We start from the raw sequence: 24394 nt of genomic DNA, 5'->3' as shown, positions 1-24394 counted from the left end.
TCTGCATGATTGTCCCTTTTGCTAAGATGTATAGTACTATACAATGTGCTTGATAAAAAAATGAAAAGAAAATGAATTAAACTCCATCAAGGTGCTGTTGTTTAGATCGCAGACAGACTAATATAACACAATGACCTCTTTGACAAATCAACTGAAATGAATCACAGAATTTCTCTTAGTGCAGAAACGTAATATTGTAGAACTACTGTCTATCAGTTAACAGAGTGGTGGTCTGTTAAGCGAAGGTTTGGGCTTTATCGCTTTTGAAATAAAGCAAACGCGGAAGTAAGTATCAGTGAACCCTCTCAGTTCCTTCGTGTGCCTTTGAACGTGCCTGTGCGTCATGTCGTCATGTGCCCACCCGCTCCCCCGCCTCTCTCCTTCTCCCCGCGGACAGACTCAACCTCAGACATGGCTCCGTGACCCGACACATGGCAGCTAACAGCCATGAACCAAAAACAACTCACCAAAATCTGACGATGTCTAAATAGCAGCCTTATTCCGGTTTCTTTCGAAATTATTCCACCTCCTGCAGTATCCACGGCTACCAGCCGGCTGTCAGTCTCTGTCAGCGGGAGAGGCGGACTGCTCCCCCCGGTTTACTTTCCTCTAATATTCGCTTTTTTAACAGTCAACATTAAGTTTCCGTCTCTTCTGACATAAGCTCAGCATGGGTGTTCAGGGTTTCCTAGAGTACATTGAGAAGCATTGCGCCAGCGCCGTGGTGCCAGTGGAGCTCCAGAAGCTGGCCCGGGGGAGTATGGTTGGAGGTGGCCGGCAAAGACCCCCTCAGAGCCCCCTGCGGCTGCTGGTGGACGCGGAGAACTGCCTCCACCGGCTCTACGGAGGCTTCTACACCGACTGGGTCAGCGGGGGCCAGTGGAACCACATGCTCGGCTACCTGGCCGCCCTCTCCAAGGCCTGCTTCAGCGGCAACATTGAGCTCCTGGTATGCTTCAATGGCGCCCTGGAGAAAGGCCGTCTTCACGAGTGGGTCAAGCGGCAGGTGAACGACAGGCAGACCGCCCAGCAGATCATGAGCCACGTCCAGAACAAGGGCACCCCACCGCCCAAAGTCTGGTTCCTGCCTCCCGTGTGCATGGCCCACTGTATCCGACTGGCGCTCCTCAGGTTCCGCGTCGGGGTGAGTGAAACCTCGGCCTGGCAGTGCCTGTTGAGCGGAGCCTCTTTGGACTACAGCCCGCAGACATGAGCAGGCTCTGTGGTTAGCCTGCTAGCTGCCCACCATGTCATCACTGCCAACTTCACCCATCAGAAAAGCTGTTTCCACACTGGGCCAAGTTAACCAGGCGGCCTTTATGAGTGTTAGCAGTGGGGTCAGTGGCCTGCTTTGCAAAGCTTAACTCATTCTGTTTCTTGTGAAATGACCTCACAGTATGAATACATGTACTCAACATTATAATTATAATAGTTTGATCATTAATTAAAGGCCAGGTGTTGGCATAGTAGTAACAGACTCATTTAACTGGAGAACTAGAAAGAGAAAGTAGATGTCAGTCACTCTGGAGTCCATCAATAGAAAAAAGATTGGAAACTATTCAGATAATCAGTTCATCGTTTAGATATTTTTTTTAACTGAAAATGCAAAAACAATCACTGCTTCCAGCCTGTCAGATGTGAATATTTGCTGTCTTTCTTAGTCTTCTGTGATAGTAAACTGTATATCTTTGGGTTTGTACTGTTGGCTGGGCAAAACCAGATATAGAAGATGTCAAAATGATAAGACAATTGGCTCTTGAAAATGTAAAGAATTGCTAGTTGCAGACCTATATATTACTTCTATAGGTATTCTTCGAAGCACAGACATTCATACATAGGTAACAATTTATTATTACAGCTGTGTTTTACTATATTGTCATTCATTGTCTGTTTATACAGCAGCTCACAGGAGGAGTTATAGTCGTGTTCTGCTTATAGATGCTAAGTGGACGAGGACAGCAGTAAAGTGTTGTTTTGTTTTTTTACCCGAGTATGTACAGTAGTCAAGGATGAAATCACAGTTTGGTGAAATCTCATTCTGCATGCAGTTTAGTTTCTTGACTTGCAGCATTGCAGCTCTATTACCAAACATTGTTGAATGTAAAATCTATGGATGCATGGATCCTCTGTATTGGTATCAGATACCTGATCCACAAACAGGCATCGACTGATTCACATTAAATACAGCTTATTCGTCGATATCTTTAATGAAATAGAGTTTTTGTGCTGTCGGTTACATTCTTTAAATCAGGGTGGTATACAGATTTTAGATCTGGGGAAAAAGAGACCACTGGTGTTGGACGGAGAATCAGGATTGGCAGATGCCCTCAGCTGAAGTATCAGGGAAGTGGAATTGGTGCATCCCTGCAAAAGAATCTATCATTTAGCTCACAGTTACAAGGTATTATTGTCTTGACCATGCAGTGACATGTAATGTGGTAAATTCTGCATATGGTGTCAGTAATAAATGTATATATTGCAGTATATAGCCTATTATTTGTGTCTCTGTCTCTGAGTATCTAATCAGCTGTGTGAAGTTTACTCAAGCAGAGCAGCTTTATAATCCTGTTTCTGTAGTCTTTGCTGGAGTGTCGATATAAGAGGTTTATTATGAGGCTTTAGCATAAAGTCTAATTCACGTCTTCTCTTCTCAGGTTGTCCAGAGCATCGAGGACCACCACCTGGAAGTGATAGCCTTATGCAGGGAGAACGGCTTCCACGGCCTGGTGGCCTACGACTCGGACTACGCTCTGTGCAACATCCCGTACTACTTCAGCGCCCACGCACTCAAGCTGAGCCGCAACGGCAAAAGCCTCACCACCAGCCAGTACCTGATGCACGAAGTAGCTCGGCAGCTTGATCTCAACCCAAATCGTTTTGTCATTTTTGCGTCACTTTTAGGTGGGTGCGGCTCTGTGGACATGATGTAAATAGTACTGAGAGTTCAGAGGAGGCTGATCTGACCCAACTGTGTTTTCATGTATGTGCTTTACAGGAAATCACATACTGCCTGATGAAGACTTGGCTGCCTTTCACTGGAGCTTACTCGGTCCAGAGCATCCATTAGCATCTTTGAAGGTAAAAAGTTTCTATGTTGATTTCTTTAAAATCACAGGACTGTTAATTAAAAGTAACAAAAGTACCGTTAGTGAACATCGTTGGTGCATTAGAATGTGTCTCCACATGCGTCTTGAGTGACCACCTGTGATGGGATCTCACTTCCCTGCTCTGTGTGCAAATAAACACGTACATCATTTCCATTTGCAAAGACCAAATGTGTTGTTTTTAACTGGCGGGAGGCAGCAATGCACTTCCTGTGCGTAGTCGGCCAGAAATTAAAAGACCTTTACGTGTGGGCAAAATCAAAACTGTTTTGTTTGGTTGTTGTGGCTTCTTGTTGTTTCGCATTGTAATATGACGCTGTCGGTGCTAGAATGAGTAGTTGGGCTTTTGCAGAAGATGTCACTTGAGTAGGCGGTCCTTCAGTGTGGCCCAGGACACATTCACGTACACACTGCTAAAAAGAATGTGGCCACATGAGGCCCAGACCACCTCCGAATGTGGTCTGAGTGATCGGATCTTAGTGCGTCTTGGGTGCGTTCACACTTGTGTTTAGAGCCGTCCACAGAACCACAGGTCAGTGCGTTGTTCGTCAAGTGTATCTCCTGCTAGTGTTTTTATAGGGGAACTACACTGATTTTACACATGAAGGTCAGTTTTCTTATCATGAGCAGTACTACTCAGCCCCTGAAAACAGCTGTGCACTGTCTGTTGTTGCTCTGGAGAGGTTTTGTCAACCAAATTGCCCCTGAGTGATGATGCTTTTGAGTTGCATTATGGGAAATGTAGAATACAGGGTTTTGGCCAGTACAGTACTAAATCATCGAGTATCCTTTTAATGAACACTTGACTGCAGGAACACATCCATGCAACAGCAAATCCATAGATCAGACTATAATCTCTAATCTGTAGTGACGTGTACCGCTTTAAAGCCCCTGAAAACTAAAGTTCAGGGGAAAAAACATAATTATTATTTATACAGATTTAACTTTCAAAAACTAGTTAATCTGCTTCCTCATGCCTGTGTGTGTGTGTGTGTGTGTGTGTGTGTGTGTGTGTGTGTGTGATTGTGTGTGTGTGTGTGTGTGTGTGTGTGTGAGATCAGATTTGATTGACAGTGCTGGCAACATAAACATACAACACCCCAACTGTCAACAGATTCTGATTCAAATATAATTACTAAATCCTGATTGGTGCATGGAAGTATGTGACATCATCTTTTAACCAACTGAGCCCGCCCACTTCAAATGAGTGACAAGTGCACAGAGAAAAACAAAAATACAGAAATGTGAAATAACCTAAACATACTGAACCTTGGCAGAAATGTGTGTTTCCATGTAGGACAGCTGACTAACAAAATATCTTTTCAGGACCTTTTTAAAAGCTGATTTCATCCCTTCCAGTCTTTACACCAACAGAGGAGGCTTGTTTTGGCATAAAATTTGTCATCGCTTTCATATTTAAGTCTGTGTTGGTTATTACCGAGCTTCAGTCACACAGTTGACATCAGTTATGACCGCAGTAGTAGACAGTTTGAGGAAACAGTGTGTAAACTGTTCAGCTGTTAGTTTTCAAATGACTAGCTGTGATTAAACAGAAAGCCTGACTGAAGCTGAACTACCCACCACACTGACACATTACATTCCACTGCTGAATGACTCACACACACACACACACACAAACTACTCACTACTCTTCACCGGTTTCTACTGGTCTTTTTGCTCACATCAGTGCCACCCGATCAGCCTTTAAACAAATGAAAACAACCAGTAAAATTATGCTCATCATTCTGCCAAATTATCAGGTTTTATACATTCATTTTAACTGATGGATGTGATGGAATTTAAGAACTGAGTAGCCAGAGGACTGTGGCAATCTAAATAAAGCTATAAAAGCTCAAATTTCAAGGCGCTCTGCTCTGCAGAAACGGTCTCATTCTGCAGCTGCTGTCCCGTGTTGTTTACTTATTAATCTCTCTCAGTGGGTAAGAACTAAAGCAATTAATTTATTCATCCAACCACACCTGCTAAGCCTGGTGTAGCTTTGGTCAGGATGCTCAGTAATATCTGGAAAGCAACAACAGGGCCTGAAAGTAATGAGAGGGCCGCAGAGATTATTTATCCTTGAGGTCCAATAAATGTATTGAATTCTTTTCCCTTCTCAGAGAACATTTGCAAAAGCAATTTTTAAAAATATGTAGAATCTGCATTGTTCACATCCTTGTGTATTGGCTAGCAGTTTCTTCTACTTTTGTCGGTGTCTTTACCGCCGCTGACTGAATAGCATGAAACCAATAGCAGGATGTAAATCACGCTGTCGTGTGTGTGATAGAACCAAAACAGAGACCTATAGCATAAAAATATTGCTTTATAGCATTAGTAGTGTTCAAAAACTCCACAAGGTACCTTTGAGGATCTGTTGTAGCAGGTGGAATATAAATCCAGGGTGTGCCAATCACAGGAGAGCATGACAAATAAAGTACTGGCGATTTCTCCTAGGAGATTTTTTTATTGTTGGCTGTTACGTGTCCGGATATCTGTCCTGACCTTCAGCTGTAGGGGGGAAGCTCTCATACGGTGATAAAGTAATAAAAGCAGATGACAGATCCTAATAAGAATCTTAAATTCATTACAGAGGCTTTCCTGATGTTTTAGTAGTAAAATTCAAATTGTGTTTCTGATGACGGGACAAAATCAAAAAGCCAGTTTTCACTAGAATACCAGGCTTGCTTTGTACTGTGTTGTCAGCTTCAAAGTGGGAAAGAAAATTAAAATATATTTAATAATCTGGAAATTAGAAGAGAAAACCATAGAATCCTGCACATAGTCCATCTCTTTAATAAAACAATGTTCGTTTGTCAAAGGTTTGTCTGTATCAAGCGTGTAGGATATGTTTGGTTTTCTTTTCAAGTCAAGAGTTGTTGATCCTTCACACCTGTCACTCAGACCTTCTGGTGTGTAGAAACTTCGAGAAGAAAGAAATTTCGACAGTGAATAATCTGGAAATTACCAACACATTAACTCTCCTTGTACTGCAATTAAAAACCTCTCTCGTCTCCTCAGCTCATTGATTTTTCTCTGATTTTGACGTGTGGGATACACCCATAGATCAGTCTTAATTGGCTGATAGATTTTCATTATAAATGGGTCATCGGTGATTGGCCGTGCTCTCAGAAGCTGAGGGATGTGTGATGGGGATGTAGAGATAAGTTTTCAGGAAGATAAAACAGTCTAATGCATGTTTCATGGTTCAAACATCCTCAAGAAAAACATGATAAATGTATTGATCCAATCTGTGACATATTGGCACCTGGTTGGAACAGCACTGACATGTGACTCTCTGCTAAAAACAGAACGGCGCTGGAGATTTACGGTGCAAACGCAGCGTTGTAAACAGCAGCAGGACCTTGCTGTTCACACTATTTATACTATTTGAAATCATCCCAATAAACTCGGCAGCTGTGACCTCAGGGTATTATCATTCCTCAGGTGCGTGCCCACCAGCTTGTGCTCCCACCATGTGATGTTGTAATCAAGGCCGTGGCTGACTACGTCCGCAACATCCAAGACATCACTGACCTGGAGGCCATCGCTAAAGACATCTTCAAGCATTCACAGGTATGAGGAGCAACAGCTGGACTGATGTGTCAGGGTGACTTTGGCTCTTTATTAAAACGTGGACAGTCACTGTTGTTGTTGTCTTGGAGAGATGATGGATATTATGCAGGTTGTTTTGATCACATATTTTTTGTCTAAATAATCAGTAACAGGCTGCTAGTGTGCAGCTGATTTTCACACTTTTACCAGCTGACCTATTTTCAGGTTGTTAAACATTTCAGTGAATTGAATGAATGTGTGACAGTGGTGCAGCAGTAAAACAACTTGAAGGGAAAAAAACATAATTATTATTTATAATGATCTTTGTTGAAAAGCAGGAATTACATTTGTAGCAGCTGTTTTACTGGACTGTAGTCAATATTTGACCACATTTTCATGATACAATCACAAGTAGCTTTTAAACACTGACAAACCAGTTCTATCAGCTAATACACATCAATGATAAGTGAAGAATGGTTTTGCATGGATATTGAATCATTTTCATGCTATATTTTGTTGAACCAACTATTGATCCATTGAACAATTATTGGATGGATTGCCATGAACTGATGCAAAGACTTTCATGATCCCCAGAGGATGAACCCTAATGACTTTGATGATCCCCTGAGCTTCCTCTAGCGCCACTGTGATGTTCACATTTGTGGTTTGAAGTGAAATGTAGATGGGTTGCCATTCATGTTCCCCACAGGATGAATTGTAATAACTTCCATAAGTCCTTAACTTTTTATCTAGTGTCATGTTTTGGTCAAAATTTCAATTTGTCCAATTTGTGTTCATGACTAAACACCTGCAAAGCTAATGATATTCCCATCAGCCTCAGATGATAGCATGCTAACATGCTAAACTAAATGGTAAACATTAGAATCAGCGTGTTAGCATTGTCAGTGTGAGCATGTTAGCATAATGAATGCAGTTAGCAACCACCAGTTCTAAAAAACCAAAAATCCTGTGATAGACCAGTGGTTGGAAACCAAAGGGATTTATTTTTATTCACAGAACTTTCTGGAAAAGGACATTTTATAAATGTAGTGCTTTAAAAGTGTCGTTAGCTTCATTTCTAGCTAACATCAAGCTTTTAGGCAATCGCAGCATTTTGCAGAAAATGCAAAACACTGAGCAGAATCCAACTGAAATCTTTGATTCTACAATGTGAATGAACACAATCGTATCATGAAGCAGTTATGACATTAGTGGAGAACACAAAATATACAAATGAACATGTACAGCAGTGTAGGATCAATGTAAACAGTGAAAAAGTGAACAAGATGAAAGAAATAATACCAATATACAAAGTTTTTACTTGCCGTTTGTTTGAAGCTGCATTTTTGCTCCTTTGGCCGTTTTGTTGACGTCACCAAATATAAAGTCATGGAAGTGAAGACTATGGCCTCAGACTCAACAGAGGATCATGAGTCATGAAGGTGTTGCTCTGAATAGGAGAAAAGCTGATAACGTGGCCTCAACACACTTTTCAGTGTATATTCATGAATTATACTGTGTCAGAGTCAACATTTCCTCTTCTCATTTCTAATTTAACTGTATATTGTTTTATCAGTCAAAGAATAGCATCCTAAAAATAGTTTGAAGAAGAAAACAGTGTGTACTGGAACAGAATAATACTGGCGGAAAAGTTCATTACCAGCATAAAGCACATAAAGTGAGGATGGAAAGGTTATATTTGAGTATGTACACTACTGAGTCATTATCTAGTTATTCATTATCTAACCACCATGTTTAACTCAAGTGTTCTTTTCTATTGTGGACAAATAGTGAACCTATTCTCTGACTGTACTGTTGTTATTTCTTCTCTCAGTCTTGCACTGATGACAAAGTCATTCGCTTCAAGAAGGCAGTGGAGTTCTACTCAGCCGCCAGCAGACCCCTTCACTTCCCTCCACACTTAGGTGGGTGTGTCTCGAATGACGCTGCACAGTAGGTGTGGTGTTGAATACTGTTGGTCAGAGTTTATCTGCAGCAGGTGGAACAGTTGGTATGTAAAACATGCAAAAAAAAAAAGGTTAAGAGGAACAGATGATATGAAAAAAGGACCTGCAGGGCTCCAGTCCAGCTAGGGAACCACGTCGCATGTCCCTCTTCATACCTTTGGCGCCAAAAACGCCACATGGTATGAATGGATCAGAGGAGAACACTCATTCTAAACCCACATACATGTTTTCACTTATTTTACCTGATTAGACCTTTTCTGCGACTGTGTGGGCTCTTCACATCTTTATCTGTCTTAAGCTCCTTTGGGACAGGATTACTATCACAAGGTGAGGTGGGGAAAGAAATATACACCGTACTCCTCAGTAATTTACCACATTTCTGGACGATATCTTAACCTTGAGGGCATGACAGGACATTCAGCAAGACAAAGCCTCCCCAGGGCGGGCGCAGGAGAGTTGATGGTTAAGCAAAGATACTGTGTGAGGTCAAAAATCATGCTCCTTCTCTGAGTCATACCTCAGTCAAACCTGAACACACAGATATGAAACACATAGATATCATTCAGTGTGACTTACACTTACCGAGGATATCAGTATCTCCGATGTCCATCACCAGTAAACCTTCATGAATCCACTTAGAGAAGGAAAGAGGCTTCAGAACTTGCCTGAGAATCATCATATTTGTACATTTTCTTCAGTATCAAAGTCATCAGTGATACTTGTCTGTACATCGACAGCTACACCGCAAACAGGAACTGTTAATAGGTAACTTGGCAGACTTTTAATAGCATCAATATGCTAACATTTAAACAAATATCAGCTAAAAATGGGAGTCATACAAGAGTAGCAGTATCTACGTGTAGCTGACATTACAACAGCACATTTATGTTTTTATGGGGTTTTGCTTTCCTGAGGTTTTTTTCACACAAAAAATAATGAACTTTATCTGTTTTTGTTTCTTTTTTGTGTGTGTCACAGTCAGACCAAAACACATGCGAGTGCCTGCTGCAGTGCCACAACACGCATCCCCAAAAACGCTCAACATTCCACAGGTGCCGTCGCCTGGAAAACCCGGGGTAAGACCGCGATATACGCTCTGTCCAACCGCGATCTACCATAGGCGCTTCAGTAGAACTTCACACGTTTGCGTTTTTTTTTCCCCCCTTCCCTCTCCCTCAGGTCCAGCACTCGTACCCGGAGCCACTGGCGGAGCGCAGTCTGGCTCTGGACTCAGCAGCGAAAAGCGTCCCAGAACAGAACAGCTTCAGCAACATTCCTCACGAAGGGAAGCACACACCGCTCTACGAGAGGTCCTCTCCTATCAACCCGGGCCAGGCCGGCAGCCCCGACCATACAGAGGCCGCTTTCTTCGCCTCCTCCGCATCCTCCTCCTCAGAGAACGAGGAGAGCTCAGCCACAACTGCCAAGTGAGCACAGCACAGCCTATTCTCTCTGTTACTGTCTCCATTCATGGAGAAGCTCCGTATCTGGGAGATCAGTCTGTCATTTCCTTTTCTCTCAGCCTCTCTCAGCCTGCACTCTCTCTTACTGGTTGTATTTTGTCTCAAGATATAACCACGTGTGAGGGGACTTGTTGCAATAAACATGTAGCTAGTCAGTCACATAGATGATGATCAGTGAGGCATGTTGACCCTGCCAAAAGTGATTGATATGTATGTTGTTCTAGTCATGTTAGTGACTGTAAGGGAGGATGGGAACAAAACGGAAACACCGCTCATTCTGAAAACACACCAGAGGACCTGGAGGACCAAACAAAAGTGAGTCCCATCATCAGGAACAGCACACATCAGACCTGATCAGAATCCGAGCAGGTCACTAACCCTCTCTCTGTCCTCAGGCTGACCTCTGCGTGACGTCTGCTGTGAGCCCAGCATCACAAGCTGGAGGTCTCCACAGCCTGAATACCCACATCCCCTCCCTGCTCTCCATGCCCACCAGGAACCACATGGACATCACCATCCCACCTTTGCCTGACGTGGCCCCAGAGGTCCTGCGGGTGGCAGAGCACAGACACAAGAAGGGCCTTATGTACCCGTACATCTACCACGTTCTCACCAAGGTCAGGCAGTCGCTTTCACACATAGTTCAGTGTCTTTCTGCTCATACGTTAACATTTGTACCAATGTCACTATCATTAAAAATTCATTCCAAGAAAGCACAAACATTCACATGTGTAGGTAAAGGTGATGCAGGGCGTACACAGTCACCATACGTGTGTGTGTGTGTGTGTGGAATCTGTGGTGAGTTGTTTGTGGCGTTGTTTAGGTAACAGTGTGTCTTTGCAGGGAGAGATTAAGCTTTCTGTCACCATTGAAGATGAAGCTAACAAAGACCTGCCTTCAGCAGTGCAGCTGTTTCGGCCTATCCGTCAATATGTTTACGGAGTTCTCTTCAGCTTGGCCGAGGCCAGGAAGAAGGCTGAGAGACTCGCCATGAGGAAGAACTGCCTCCCTGAATGTGAGTCATGTGGTCAGAAAGCTCCTTTACGTCTCTGTGTCACCTGTAGGAAATCACAAGTAGGAAATAACAAGCCCAAAAGTCTCATTGGTGCATCTTTTTGGTCCTACTTTTAGACCTAGAGGTAAAGGCATTTTACCAATTTTCTTAACTTAAATGACTAACTATGTAAGATGAATCCATCATAATTAACACTAAACGATGGTCACACACAGACACTAAACACTGAACAATCACAGATATTTTGAAAAATATCTCTAAAGTCTTTAAAGTCCTTCAGAGGACTGAGGGTCTCGAACTTTATCACAGCTTCATTTTTCCACATATGGTCTTTTTTTTTTTGACTGACCTTTTTTGGGATGCAAAAGAAAGCACATGCTCTCTGCAAAAACTGCAGATCACACAGCGAGAGGGAAAATGCAGCTGATGCATCTATCACAAGCAGCTACTTTCTGCAGTAATAAATCAAACTTTCCTCGCACAGAAAATGTGGAGATTAATTTATTTTCATACCAAAAAATATTTTTTATGGACTGAAGAATCTCCACAGCAACTTAAGATCATCTCTTTCACAATACATATGTGATCGTAGAAGGCGGAAGAAGACGCACACTTAATCTCTCTGCATGTTTAACTGATGGTGCTGCAGCTAACATCATTCAGATCAGTGCTGTGCCGTGTTGAAGGTGATACTGGAACGTTACGGGTCCGACTTAGTTAGATCGCTGTCGTGACTAAATGACTTGGACTCTTATTCAGAAATGAACCCCAAATGTTAAAGACGTTGGGGAGTAATACTGCATATGTGAAAAAAGTAGTATGTCTCCAGAGGGAGCTGTGTGATATCAGATAAATTGCCTCAAGTGATGTCACTTGAGTCAGCACCGGTTGCTGCACTACAAGTTTGAAAATGATCCTTTTTTTTTTTTTTTTTTACTGTCCATCATGAGTCTGACATTGTTGTATCAGTGCAATGCTAAATCAGTGGACTAGTCCTTTAAATTACCATCACATTTACTTAATGCATGCCTGAAACGGGCTCTAGATGATTGACTATACACATAAAACCTACACATACAAAATAATACTATATTATGCATTTCAAATGTTATTACTGTTTAATATTTCAAACAGCAAATATCAGAAAAACTGCAATACGTCATCATTAATTTTATTTTTAGTCTTATATAAATACTAACATTGATGTGTTTGAATCCTTTATTCCTCCCTCAGACACACATGTCATGGTCAAAGAGTGGGCCGCCTACAAAGGCAAGTCTCCCCACACTCCAGAGCTGGTGGAGGCTCTGCCCTTCAGGGAGTGGACCTGCCCCAACCTGAAGAAGCTGTGGTTGGGGAAGGCTGTGGAGGACAAGAACCGCAGGATGAGGGCTTTTCTGGCCTGCATGCGCTCCGACACTCCGGCTATGCTGAACCCTGCCAACGTCCCCACGCCCCTCCTGGTGCTGTGCTGTGTGCTGCGGTGAGTAAAGAACTGCCCGAACTACACAGCACAGACTGTAACCTGACACGCAGATGATGTAGATTCCACTGTTTCATGAAGTGAGTCCAGTGTGAAAAGTGTGAACTAGAAAGGGAGTGAGGATTTCTTTTAAAGACAGTGTCGATCAGTCTCTGATATCTGTAACACTGTTAACCTTCTGTGTTTTGCTTCAGGTTTATGTTACATTGGCCAGGACTAAGAATATTGCGTCGTAACGAACTTGACGCTTTCCTAGCCCAAGCACTTTCTCCTAAACTTTATGAGCCTGACCAGCTGCAGGAACTGAAGGTGACTTTGTAGTGATTTTTTGTATGAGGAGTGTCCAAGAAACGCACACAAGTCATGAATGTCCCGACCAGAATCCTCAACCCTGTCATTGAACTGCTCCTAATGAGAGAATTGGCTGAGCGTCGCTAGATTCCATGCTGTCATGTTTCTGTGGACACTCGTCATATCCTGAAGACAAAAAACAACCTGCTTGACAAAACAACAGTTTTGTACGAGCATGTTGTTACTGAAGCCGTAGCTTTGCTACTAAAAGATGGATTTTTTTTTTTTGTAGAGCTTTGGAGTGACTTTGAGGGGTTCTCGTGTCCACGTGTGGATGGTTTATCAACTCCATGTCTCGCACCGAGTTGTAAAGACACTGGAGATCTTGTTTAGACTCAGTGGAAGGTGAAGAGGAGAGAGAGAGAGAGAGTGTAAACCATCCACACGAGCTGTGCGCTTTGGTCCTTGTGTTGTGTCTGTGTGTAGCTCTGTCAGCCTGTCTGCTCTCCGCTGTGCCAGAACATCCAGGTTGTGTCTGCTGGCTTTCTGTGTTGGCTGGATTAGGATGTGTACTGCTGTATTTGGGCAGCCGGGAGTGAATGGGGCTGCTTACGCTTGCTCTGTGCTTAGCTTTGCACTTCATTAATCTGAATGCTCAGTGGGGCTGTTAGAGGAACACGGTGTTGTTGTTTTTTTGTTTTTTTTTTCTTTCTTTTAACAAGATCATTTTCTAAATCTGGATATTTCTCTCCGACAGATCGACAACCTGGACTCTCGAGGAGTCCAGCTCGCCGCTCTGTTCATGAGCGGAGTGGACATGGCTCTGTTTGCCAACGACGCGTGCGGACAGCCGATTCCCTGGGAGCACTGCTGCCCGTGGATGTTCTTCGACGGCAAGCTGCTCCAGAGTAAACTCATCAGGGCCAACAGGGAGAAGGCCCAGCTCATTGACCTCTGTGATGGTCAGGTAGCCTCATCGTCAACACCCACCAGTCTGAAAAGCACAACCCTCAGTATGCTTCAAACAAACCATGTCGTCCAACAGCATCAGAAGGCCAAAGTGTTAATAGTTTTTCTTGAACGGCCTCACGTCAAGGCTGGGGGGGGGGGAAAGCTTTCTTTCCTCAAAGACTTTAATGTCGTTGCACACAGAAAGTGAAGCTGAGAAAAGAATGAAAAAAAGAGGCCAAGAGAGAAGAAGTTGTTAGACAATCTGACAAGCACTTAGTTTGAAGCATACTGAGGCCTTCTCATCTGATTTCACATGAATCATATTGAACAGATGGTTATTCACCACTTCAACAGTCCAACTAGCTGCAGGTCTTGAAAAGTCGTAAAACACACAGAGTTCAGATCTTTCAAAAAAAGGCGCTAGAAGGTTAAAAAGTCTTAAGTTTCATTGACAGAGGTCTTGACTGGTATTATTAGTTTGTCAGTGAGGCTGGTGTGACAGTTGACTGTGCTGCAGGAAGCTGCTTTTAACCGTTTTTAGCGAAGTTGCAGTCAGACAGTCACTGCTGCTGCTACAGTAGCTCGCACCACTCATCAGGCTCCAGGTCACAGTAATTAATGAAATGACTAGGTGAGTGATATAAATTCATGCACTTGATAATAATTGTAGGCCTTATCGTCATACGTTGGCCTGTATGGTGTTAAATAGCATTCAGAGTGGTAAAAAGTCTAACGTTTCATTAGTTGAACACTCCGGAAACCCTGCTCCTGTTATTCATTCACACACTCTCACATATTTTTCATTGATCGACATTGTTGCTGAAAAACTTAATGGATTCATTGAGTAGTCATCAACAAAAAATTAATGGATAAATATTTTGATTATTAGCTGTTTAAGTAATTTATTAAGCAAAAAAGTCAAACAGTAATTGACTCATTTCAGACTTCTCATGAGCATTTTTACTATTTCTTATACTTTAGATTGAACAATCAATCCATTAATTATATCGTAAGATATACAATAATAAATAAATATAGTACACATTAATTACAGTTTCTTCATTAGTGCTATTATAAAAAGAAAAAAAAAAAGAAAAAAAGATTCCAGCTTCTCAAATGTGATATTTTCTGCTTTCTTTAGTCTCTATGACAGTAAACTGACTGTGTCTTTGGGTTTTGGACAAAACAAGACATTTGAGGACATCATCTTGGGCTTTGGGAAACAGTGGTCGACACGTTTCACCATTTTCTGACATGTTATAGACTAAACAAGTAATTGATTAATCAACAAAATATTCAACAGATTAATCGATAATGAAAATAATGGTTAGTTGCAGACCTAAAATTCATTAATTAAGTCAGGGGGGCAGCTGGCTCAGTTTTTGGCGCCACAGTTATGCCTAGCCCTCCATAGAGATGACTCCTTTTTTTAAAATTTAAATTAAATTAAATTAGTTTTTATCATTTACCACAGGTGGATAACATAAGTATGCCAAAAGTATTTGCTGAATAACAACACAAACAGCACAATAACTAAATAAGAGTGTGTGTGTGTGTGTGTGTGTGTGTAGGGGGGGAGGGGAAGGATACCAGTCATGATAGGCAGTGTTGAGCAAGCACATTGTGGGTTATTTTGAGTTGTCATACTGGGGCTGAGAAGATCTGAGTGAGGAGAGAGAGAGAGAGAGAGAGAGAGCTCTGGATGAACTGCAGGAAAGGAGAGCAGGTGTTATGGGATCAGATTGTCCTTTGGTGTTGATGTGAGCTTTTCTAGGTTTGAGTGGTCTAATAACAGATTGAGCTAATAGTTGATTAATAATTTCATTGTCTTTCCAATTGAGTGATATGGTTTTCTTGGCCACGGTTAATGCTATTAAGATGAAAGTTTGGAGATGTTGTGGTAATCTAAGTGAGGAGAGATCTCCTAACAGAGAGATGGAAGGGAAGAGGGGGGATGCTGAGGTTGAGGATCTCAGACAGCTCTCCCATGACCTCTGACCAAAACCACCTAACTGGTATGCAGAGCCACCATGCGTGGAAGTGGTTGTCTAATGCAGTTAAACAGTGTGTGCAGGTGTTGCTGTCTGTGAAGCCCATCAGTTACATTTTGCGAGTGGTGATGTGTACTCTCTGCAGGACCTTGTATTGTATTAGCTGCAACAATAATAGAAATATGACTAATAGTAATAGCAGGCGTGAGCGTCAAGCAGGACCACAGTAACACAGGATCCTCAACCAAGACCCATAGAAGCTTGCAATCCATAAAAAGGGGGGTCCAGGACCATGATCCATTGGGACTGTCCGTCACTGAAAAGGTGCCCCAGGCTGGTTTCTCCTCTCCGTTTGGGTGCAGGGAAGTTTATGGGTTCCTTATTGATTTTAAACACAGGGTTATTCCAGATAACGGTGAGAGCAGAAGGAGATGGTTTAAAGTTAAGTATGTCATTTGCTTTCCACCGGGCACTGAAAGTGATATTTATGGTGTTAAATTTGAAGCAGTTGTGGGTTTGACTGGTTTCTCTATGAATGCAATATGCTGAATGGGGAGATTCTTACAGATGGTCTGTTCAGTATCAAGCCAGGCAGAATTAGAGTTGTTTGTCCAGTGTTGGATATACTGAAGCTGGTGGCAGAGGAAGTAGTGGTAAAAATTTGGTGCATCAAGGCCCGCCATATTGTTTGGGTTTTTTGAGTACGGTTATTTTGATCCTGGGCCTTTTGCCTTTCCAGTAAAATGCACTGACTATTGAATTTAGGGAGGAGAACCAGCCCAGGGGTGGATGAACAAGGGTCATGGCAAGTAGTTTATTTTGGAAGTGGTGTTGGAAATGTGGCCAATTAAAGAGGGTGGGAGTTTATTCCATCTATCTATCCAAGTCTTTTTTGATGCCCTGTAGTAACGGGGTAAAACTGAGTTTGAATATATCATTTGGGTGTGTTGAGACATGTATCCCAAGGTATTTAATGGGTTGAGTTGTGTGGTTACAGGGTAGGTCGCCAACCTCCGCACCCCAGTCTAAATGGTTTAGAGGCAGAATCTCGGACTTAGACCAGTTCATGGAGTAGCCAGAAACCCTGTCAGAGCTGTTCATCAGACTGTGGATTGACGGGAGGGCGGTTGAGGGCTTTGTTAGATAGACAAGATGTCATTGGCATATAGACAGATTTTACGAAGGTGTGAATGGGTTTTAATGTATGAAATGCTGTTATTCCAAGTGGCGAGTGGTTCTATGAAAAGTGCAAAAAGTAATGGTGTTACATCTACTAGTATCTCTGTTTAGGTTGAACGATCTAGATAATTGTCAATTGGTGATTACAGATGCTGAAGGTCTTATATAGAATCTTAATCCAGTTGATGAAGTAGGAGCCAAAGTCAAAATGGTTTAAGGAGGTGGAGAGAAAAGGCCAGCCTACCCTGTCAAACACCTTCTTCAGCATCTAGAGTTCAAGTAATGGCAGGATGTTTAATCTCTGTATCAGTTTTGGTTTTATCTAGATAAATTATGTTGAATAGTCTTCTCATATTTTCTGAGGAATGTCTCCCTTTGATGAAACCAGTCTGATCCAGGTGCACAAGTGATGAAATTCCAGTCTTAATGCCAAAGCTTTGCTTATAATTTTAACATCAGTGTTTATTAAAGATATAGAGCTGTAGTTGGAGCACTGTGTAGGGTCTTGTTTTGTTTAAGGATAAGTGTAATCAGGGCAGTATTCATATGGTGGGGAATTTTAAAACTATGGAGGATATCGGAGATCATTTTGAAAAATAAGGCTGAGATAAGGGACCAGAGATGTTTATAAAATTCCATAGAGATGATTCCACTGAGGCATGCTGAGTTCAGGTATCAAAGAGTAACAGTCTGATTGGTGCAGACCTAAGCAGGAGCGCGCAGCCTGGATGATACTGATCTATATCCACAGCCGCTGTAAAATGTGACAGGAATATGTAAGTGAATAGAACAGGCTGACCCGAAGATTACATTTACACCCGGCCGAGAACAATCCAGATGTGGTCTGGATGATCCAATGACATTCTGATTAAAATGCATTTGTCTGCATTTACACCTGCATCACCAGGCATTATTATCCAGATAAGACATCCTGATGCACATATTAAAACCTGCCGTAAATGAGGTCTTTATCAGACAAATACATTAACCGATGAAGCACACTGGGTTATACCTCATTTAAAAACTCTTCCTGCATTTTCTGTTAATCTTTTGTATCTCAGCTAATGAATCATGTTTCCACCAGTATTTAGCTTTCAAATGTCAACAAGTAGAACTAAGGCAAGGTGAATAATGGTTTAATTCCATAAAAATATGATCAAACAACTCTTATTATTATTATGCTGGAACATTTCCTTGTCTACCAGGGCCTTGCCCACAGCTGAGCAAATGTACCAGTCTGTTCAATAAATAAGAAACACTTAAACGCTGCCGATAGTCTGATATTGATCAGACGTCTTCTAACTGCTGATTTTAGATTGATAACAGCACTGACTTAACTTGAGTTTTTTGTGTTGAGCCACAATTGTAAAGATCAAATACAGTGATGTTTCCTCTCACACTGAGACAGATAAACATTAGAGATAGGCAGAATTAAAAGATCGCACCTGTTCCATCTGAAAAATAGCAGAAATGGTGTCCAGTCTTAAAGTAGCGTTAGCTGTTAACCTGCAGTGGTTTTGATCAGTTTCTCTCTGTTTAGGCTGAGCTGGTCGCCAAGGTGGAGAAGATGCGTCAGAGCATCCTGGAAGGTCTCAACTTTGTTCGTCCACCTCATCCTCCTCCATTCCCACCGCCGCCGCCTCCACCCCCTCACGGGATGCCTTTCTACCCCCCTACGGGCTCCTTTTACCCGCCCCCGCCCCCTATGATGCCACCTCAGGGGAGAACCAGGGTGATGCCGGGTGAGTACAGCTGCAAATGGTACTAGACCATTTAATTTTATATGTGATCTTAAAATAATTTGTCTTAAAATCATTTCATACATTCCACTAGTTTAAAATTTGACATTTCTAACCAAACCCTGCATAAATTGGTGGGAAAGGTTTTGTATTTGTGTCTTAGATCAGGTACCAAGATGTGAACATGGGGTGTTCTCAAACTTGTTAAGTCTGGTTCAATCAGGTTTGTTTTAGGCAGATCTGAACACAGCCATTGTACTCAGTGCAGACCAAAACAAGCTCATAGGCACCCTTTAGATGGAGTGATCTTGGTCGGCTCACAGATGAATTCTGGAGTAATTAATTTTTGGTGGGAACATGATCCGACCTTCATCTGCCCTGACCACAAACCTGCCAGTTTAAGCTCAACTTCTCCAGTAGCCAGGTGCACTTTGCATGCTGGGATGCAGATGAAAGAACTAAGTTCAGTTCCCTTAATGAAAGTCCTTTAATAGGTATAAAAAATGTAATTTACAAATGTCTTGAATGCCTTTTCTTGCCTGCTATAGACAGTCACATTAGTTCAGTTTTTTTGTACGTGGTTGTCAGGAGACGTTCTACATCTACTACAAGTGAGACTGGTGCTGCAGGAAGCTGTTTAATTGTTTTTTGTGGAGTTTCAGTCAGCACCATTAGGAATTATTGGTACAGCTGAGTGATCTAAATTCATGTACTTAATATATAACTGAAGTCCAGTTGTCCCTACTGTTTGTTATTCTGTGACCAGTATGACTGTGAATCAGGTATTAAATAGTACTCTATGTGGTACTAAAAAGGTCTTAAAAAGCAAACCGAATATAGGTTTGAAAACACCTTATATCACCTTGTATTATGTATGATTATATATGATAAGAGAGTGGTGTAATACCATAGATGCACAGTCACTGATTATCATTTGTAACTGTTTGCTCTTCCTCTTTTTATGAGGTCTCCAAGGAATCCCATCACAGGGCGGAAAGCTGGAGATTGCTGGCACTGTGGTGGGTCAGTGGGCCGGTACCCGACGCAGCCGAGGAAGAGGAGGCTTCCCTGTCCAGGTGGTGTCTGTCGGTGGACCAAATAGAGGGTGAGTACAGAAAGAAGATATGATGTACTTTATCTGTTTATATCTATTACTGTTTATTTGTACGTGTAACGTGGACTTGCTTCCGTTTCCCACAGTCGTCCGAGAGGAGTGATCTCCACGCCCGTCATTCGAACGTTTGGTCGGGGAGGCAGGTACCATGCACGGGTCTTCAAGAGTCAGGGAGTGTACCTGGTAAGTTTGCGATGAATCATTCTTTACATGAGGGGAAAAAAAGTAGGACTTCACAATACAGATATAATGATTCATACTTTCAGTTCATTACACACAGATTGTGTGTGCAAATTTGACCTGATTTTCATGTTACTAAATCTGCCAACGTCTATATTTAAAAGCTACAGAAACAGAAATCTGAAGGGGAAAATGTGTGTACATTTGCCTTTTTAAATCTGTTTGAAATTGTGTGCATATTGAATACTCCTACACATGTACTCCGTCAGTGAACTATTTTTGAACCCCTCCTCTGAGTATCGGTACGTGAGGAAATGTTATGTGTCGTGTGTGAGTACAAATGTCAAATGCTGCAGTTATGACTGGGCTGCAGTGTTTGTCACCTGATCAGTAATTTTCTAGATTTTTCCCTGAAGGTGGTGCTCATAGAAAGATAACAGGGTCACCCAAAACATAAGGATTCATGTATTAGGGACCAGGAATATCCACAAGTGATTTCATGTCATGTACAGATGGAGGAGGAGGAAGTGCACGTATAGTAGCGCTGAAGCCTTCTTGTATTTCTTTCAACAATACAGAATAATCATATCAGTTGTTGTTATGCTTCAACATAGACTGAATGTCCTTTACAAAGATCAAAATACATCTGTTGCTCTTTTCACTGTGTAATTACAGTGCAACAACAGTATACACAACCATTGTTTGAACTTTCAGCATGGGATGAGACGGAGCTAAACAGCCTCTCAGCAGGTCTTTGTGCTGGTTAAAACCCCCGCTAATTAACTTCTACATTGCCCTTCGGTATTTCTGTTTGTCACCAGGACTTTCAGCCCACATCTGTCTTTTGTCCGTGTTGCGCATGATTTTTTAAGAAGAATCCACACAGTCACTGTTGCAGTGTAATTGTGTTATTTGGCAACACTTTCAAATCCTTTTTTGTCTCCTTTTGTACCAGAATAAGCCTGCTTATAAACCTGCTCATACATCTGGACACGATGCAGTGAAGGAGAGAAAGAAGCCCAAGCCGGAAGAGAAGAAATCCTCCCCCGCGCCGTGCGACGGCTCAGCCGCCGAGAACGGCGTAGAGGACAAAGAGCCAGACCAGCTGAACGGAGATAAAGAGGAACACACGGCTCTCATCCAACCTGAAAGTGCCTTTAGCTGTGACTCCAAGACGTGCAATACTAATCCTCACTTAAATGCACTAAATGTAGACAGCGGCTGCCATAGAGATGAAGGTCTGGAGGCCGCTGTCTCAAAAGAAGAGTAAGCCTATTTTTCTAGAGAGGGTGAAGGATGAAAGATGGAACAGGATTAGGAATATCTGGAAATTTGGAAAGCCTACAGTAAATGTACATTTTTCCTCTCAGACAGAGAAAGGAGATGAAATTCGGATCCCTCTCAGCAAACACAAGCGTATGAGATATATGACACATGCTAGTTTAAGGAGTCGCTCGCTCCCTCGTCACCGAGATTTCTACATGTTTATGAAATGGTACTTTTCCTTCCATCAGAATATTAAAGCTTCATGAAATATTTTAGTTGTTATAGGTTGATACTCTTCAAGTAGTTGGCATCATGTATTAGCCATAGTACGGTTATCAGTTTTGTGTTGTCACGGTAACTGCTTGACGAAAACCAAACTTTATAAAGAGAAAAGTCAAAACGCAAATTTTCCACCTCAAGTCATCAATCTCTGTTTGGTTCATATTCAAGCAGCTATTTCATTAGTTCAGCCACATTAGTTCAGACGAGCTCCAGACAATTTCAGTCATTTAGCTGTAAGTAACATTTCAAGAAAATCAGACTCGAAAACATCTCGTCAAATCCCGATACTCCTGGGTTTCTTGAATCAAACGGAGAGGCTGTAGTATTACCGCTTCAACAAAAACCTTCTGCATGGTTCGCAGTTGAACAGGTGTGTAATTATTATGCATGTTGTCCTTTTTCTTTCATCCTTACGAGTACTGTGCCCATTTGCAAATTTTAAGAAATTGCTAATATCAGTGATAGCCCATAAAAGGTGTTAACTGTTAGTAACAGATTTGTTCTGACCTTGAAATTTTTTGTGATATTGACCTCTGTTGCATTTAATTAAAAAAAAAAAACATGTTATCTAGCCACTTTGAAATAGTGTATTCATACTATATTGTTCTCTGTTGCTGTTTTCTGCATTAGTCAAATATCTGAAGAAGAAAAAAAAAAAACATAAAAAGCTTTAATCAGATTCACCCCCTTTTTTTTCGTGCTCCACCTTCCAATTAAGACTTTAGCCGTCACACAGTGATCAGTTTTGAGATTTTACTTCTGTGTTGTTTTTACACTCATTCTACTTCTACACCATCATTTAACATTTCCACATAATTCTCCTGAAGCTTTTCATCTTTCATTAGTGATCAGAAAAATGGTGTATTCCCCCCCCAGTCCCCCCCCCTGCAAAAGCTAAATAGGTTACTTTCTATGTAAGTTGATCAGAGTTTTCTTCCTAACTCGTGGATTGTAAAAGAATGAACTGCTGTTGGGTTTGGTTGAATGTTGACGGATTGTGGTGTGGTGTATTTGAAGGCAACTTGGCTACAATGCTTAATAAAACTATATTCTTTTAGTACAAGTTATTGGTTGTTTGTTTATTTATCCCGTCATTCAGTAACAGCATGTAGGCATTAATATTTCACATTTTTCCCGCTCACTGACATATTGCATATTTAAATCCCTGCATGCATTTTTAAAGGCAGCAGAGTGATTAAATCTGCTCTAAATGCAAACAGGCAAAATTAGGAAATTATGACTTTTAAGGTTTCGATTCAATTGAGTTTGCTCTGTTGTCATGGAGATGGACCTGCTGGGGAAAAAAAAGGTGCTACGGATTAAATAATGATTACTAAAATTGCATGTGACCATCCATCAGCATCATAATTGGGAAAACTGATGAAGACTGATATGGTTGAAAGCTAGTAAGTGGACCTTGAGTTGGGATTGTATTGTCAACCAGCTACAGCTACCAGCTATAAATCTTTACACACGTTAATTGACACAGTGGTCTGTAATATTAAACTAATATAAATTAAATGACATTTTATTAAAGGAAAAATCATTTCTGAAAAGTTAATGTCATTTTTAGGTCATTTTTATTTTTAATTTACAGGACTCAACAATGCGGTATAATATGTATGATATGGACAAAGCATAAAGTAATAGTTTGTTTACATGGCGATTCATCTCAAAATGATGATCCAGGTCATAGTTTACCCACCTCTAAATTACCATGACATCACTGCATATGTGAATAAAAGATACTTGATGTTATAAACTGATGGGTGTAAGTAAACTTTGACCTGCAGACCTATTATCAACACAAACACAGTTAATTCCATTTTCTTCAAAGCCGTCTTTCCACATTTCTCCAGATGAGCCACAAGTTTTCTTCAACTAATTAATTAGCTGATTGAAAAATCTGTCAAATTCTTTCTGCTGTATTATTGTGTCTCTGCGAATGAACGCAGTCACGCAGAAGGATCTTTTGAAATCTAGAGCTCTTTAAAGACCAAAGCGTGTTTGTGAATATCATTGTGAAGCTACAGGTGTGAGAGATCAGTTTTCAGTAATGAATAATACTCAATCCTCTATACAGGGCTGTAGCCAGGATTTTAGAAACAGTGAGGTGATGAGTGCACCGGCAGCACCCCTCCCACCTAAGACATTTTTGACTAGACTTTAAAAAAAAAAAACAAGACAACACAAAAGTCTTGTGTTTTATTCATTAAAGTAACTGCAGAATTATATTTTATGTATATATTATCTCCCTGCATCATGGTCTAAAAGGTGTTTTAGAGACTTCCCAGCACTGCCAGGTGTCCTATGCCATCCTATCTGATTTACATTTATTTAGTTGTTTCCTTTTTTTGTCAGACATAAACAGTAAACATGTAATTAATCAGAATCTTAAAAAACCCAACATATGTATAATTGTATAATAAGCCCCTAAATGTTCATGAACTGTTCCCGGTGTCACCCTGTCCCTATAAAAAGATCATTAAAAAACGACAAAGACTGTCTCATAATATTTGACAAAAATGAATTGCTTCTGTAATTACATATTGTAAGTAATTGTTTCTTAATGTAATAAATAATGCTATGCCTGGTTATATAATATATTATTGTATTGTATTATTTTGTTGCACTTTTTTAAAATCTCAATTTGGTTATATATTATGAATTATAACAAGTAAGAATTATATAATAGCTAAAGAATTACGTACATCTGCACTTAGCTGATGGTAAGTTGTTGTTTTTTTTCATTTTATTTTTCATCAGCTAATAATAGAAAGCTTGTGTTTGGTGACATTACGTGTTGGATGGAGTCTG

The 24394-nt window shown here is 41.2% G+C and overlaps 1 protein-coding gene across 3 annotated transcripts; it reads left to right on the top strand.

The window, feature by feature from the left end:
• The first annotated feature begins 359 nt into the window (after nt 1-359).
• Nucleotides 360-22640, top strand: LOC137182122 (constitutive coactivator of PPAR-gamma-like protein 1). Of its 3 annotated transcripts, none has more exons than XM_067588415.1 (17): nt 361-1144; nt 2655-2901; nt 2996-3078; nt 6549-6677; nt 8491-8581; nt 9602-9699; nt 9803-10050; nt 10311-10401; nt 10482-10703; nt 10930-11101; nt 12335-12584; nt 12779-12893; nt 13633-13842; nt 18537-18738; nt 19702-19840; nt 19936-20032; nt 20985-22640. In XM_067588415.1, exons 1-17 carry the CDS (start codon nt 671-673, stop codon nt 21297-21299), a joined length of 3183 nt encoding a protein of 1060 aa, XP_067444516.1. In that variant the 5' UTR covers nt 361-670; the 3' UTR covers nt 21300-22640. The 3 variants fall into 3 exon arrangements, with proteins under 3 accessions (XP_067444518.1, XP_067444516.1, XP_067444517.1); XM_067588416.1 differs by lacking the exon at nt 361-1144 and adding an exon at nt 1160-1337; XM_067588417.1 differs by lacking the exons at nt 12779-12893; nt 18537-18738; nt 19702-19840; nt 19936-20032; nt 20985-22640 and having other exon boundaries at nt 360-1144; nt 13633-13815.
• The last annotated feature ends 1754 nt before the right edge of the window (nt 22641-24394 follow it).

The sequence above is a fragment of the Thunnus thynnus genome, chromosome 4, assembly GCF_963924715.1.
Source record: "Thunnus thynnus chromosome 4, fThuThy2.1, whole genome shotgun sequence".
In the NCBI taxonomy this organism is placed as follows: domain Eukaryota; kingdom Metazoa; phylum Chordata; class Actinopteri; order Scombriformes; family Scombridae; genus Thunnus; species Thunnus thynnus.
The sequence above is the reverse complement of the archived record's forward strand: the minus strand, read 5'-3'. Positions and strand labels throughout refer to the sequence as shown.

Excerpts from the sequence above, each read along its gene's own strand:
- LOC137182122 (XM_067588415.1), top strand. The coding sequence starts at position 671 with ATGGGTGTTCAGGGTTTCCTAGAGTACATTGAGAAGCATTGCGCCAGC. Across the intron at positions 1,145-2,654 it reads TCCTCAGGTTCCGCGTCGGG|GTTGTCCAGAGCATCGAGGA; the intron begins GTGAGTGAAACC and ends TTCTCTTCTCAG. Across the intron at positions 2,902-2,995 it reads CATTTTTGCGTCACTTTTAG|GAAATCACATACTGCCTGAT; the intron begins GTGGGTGCGGCT and ends TGTGCTTTACAG.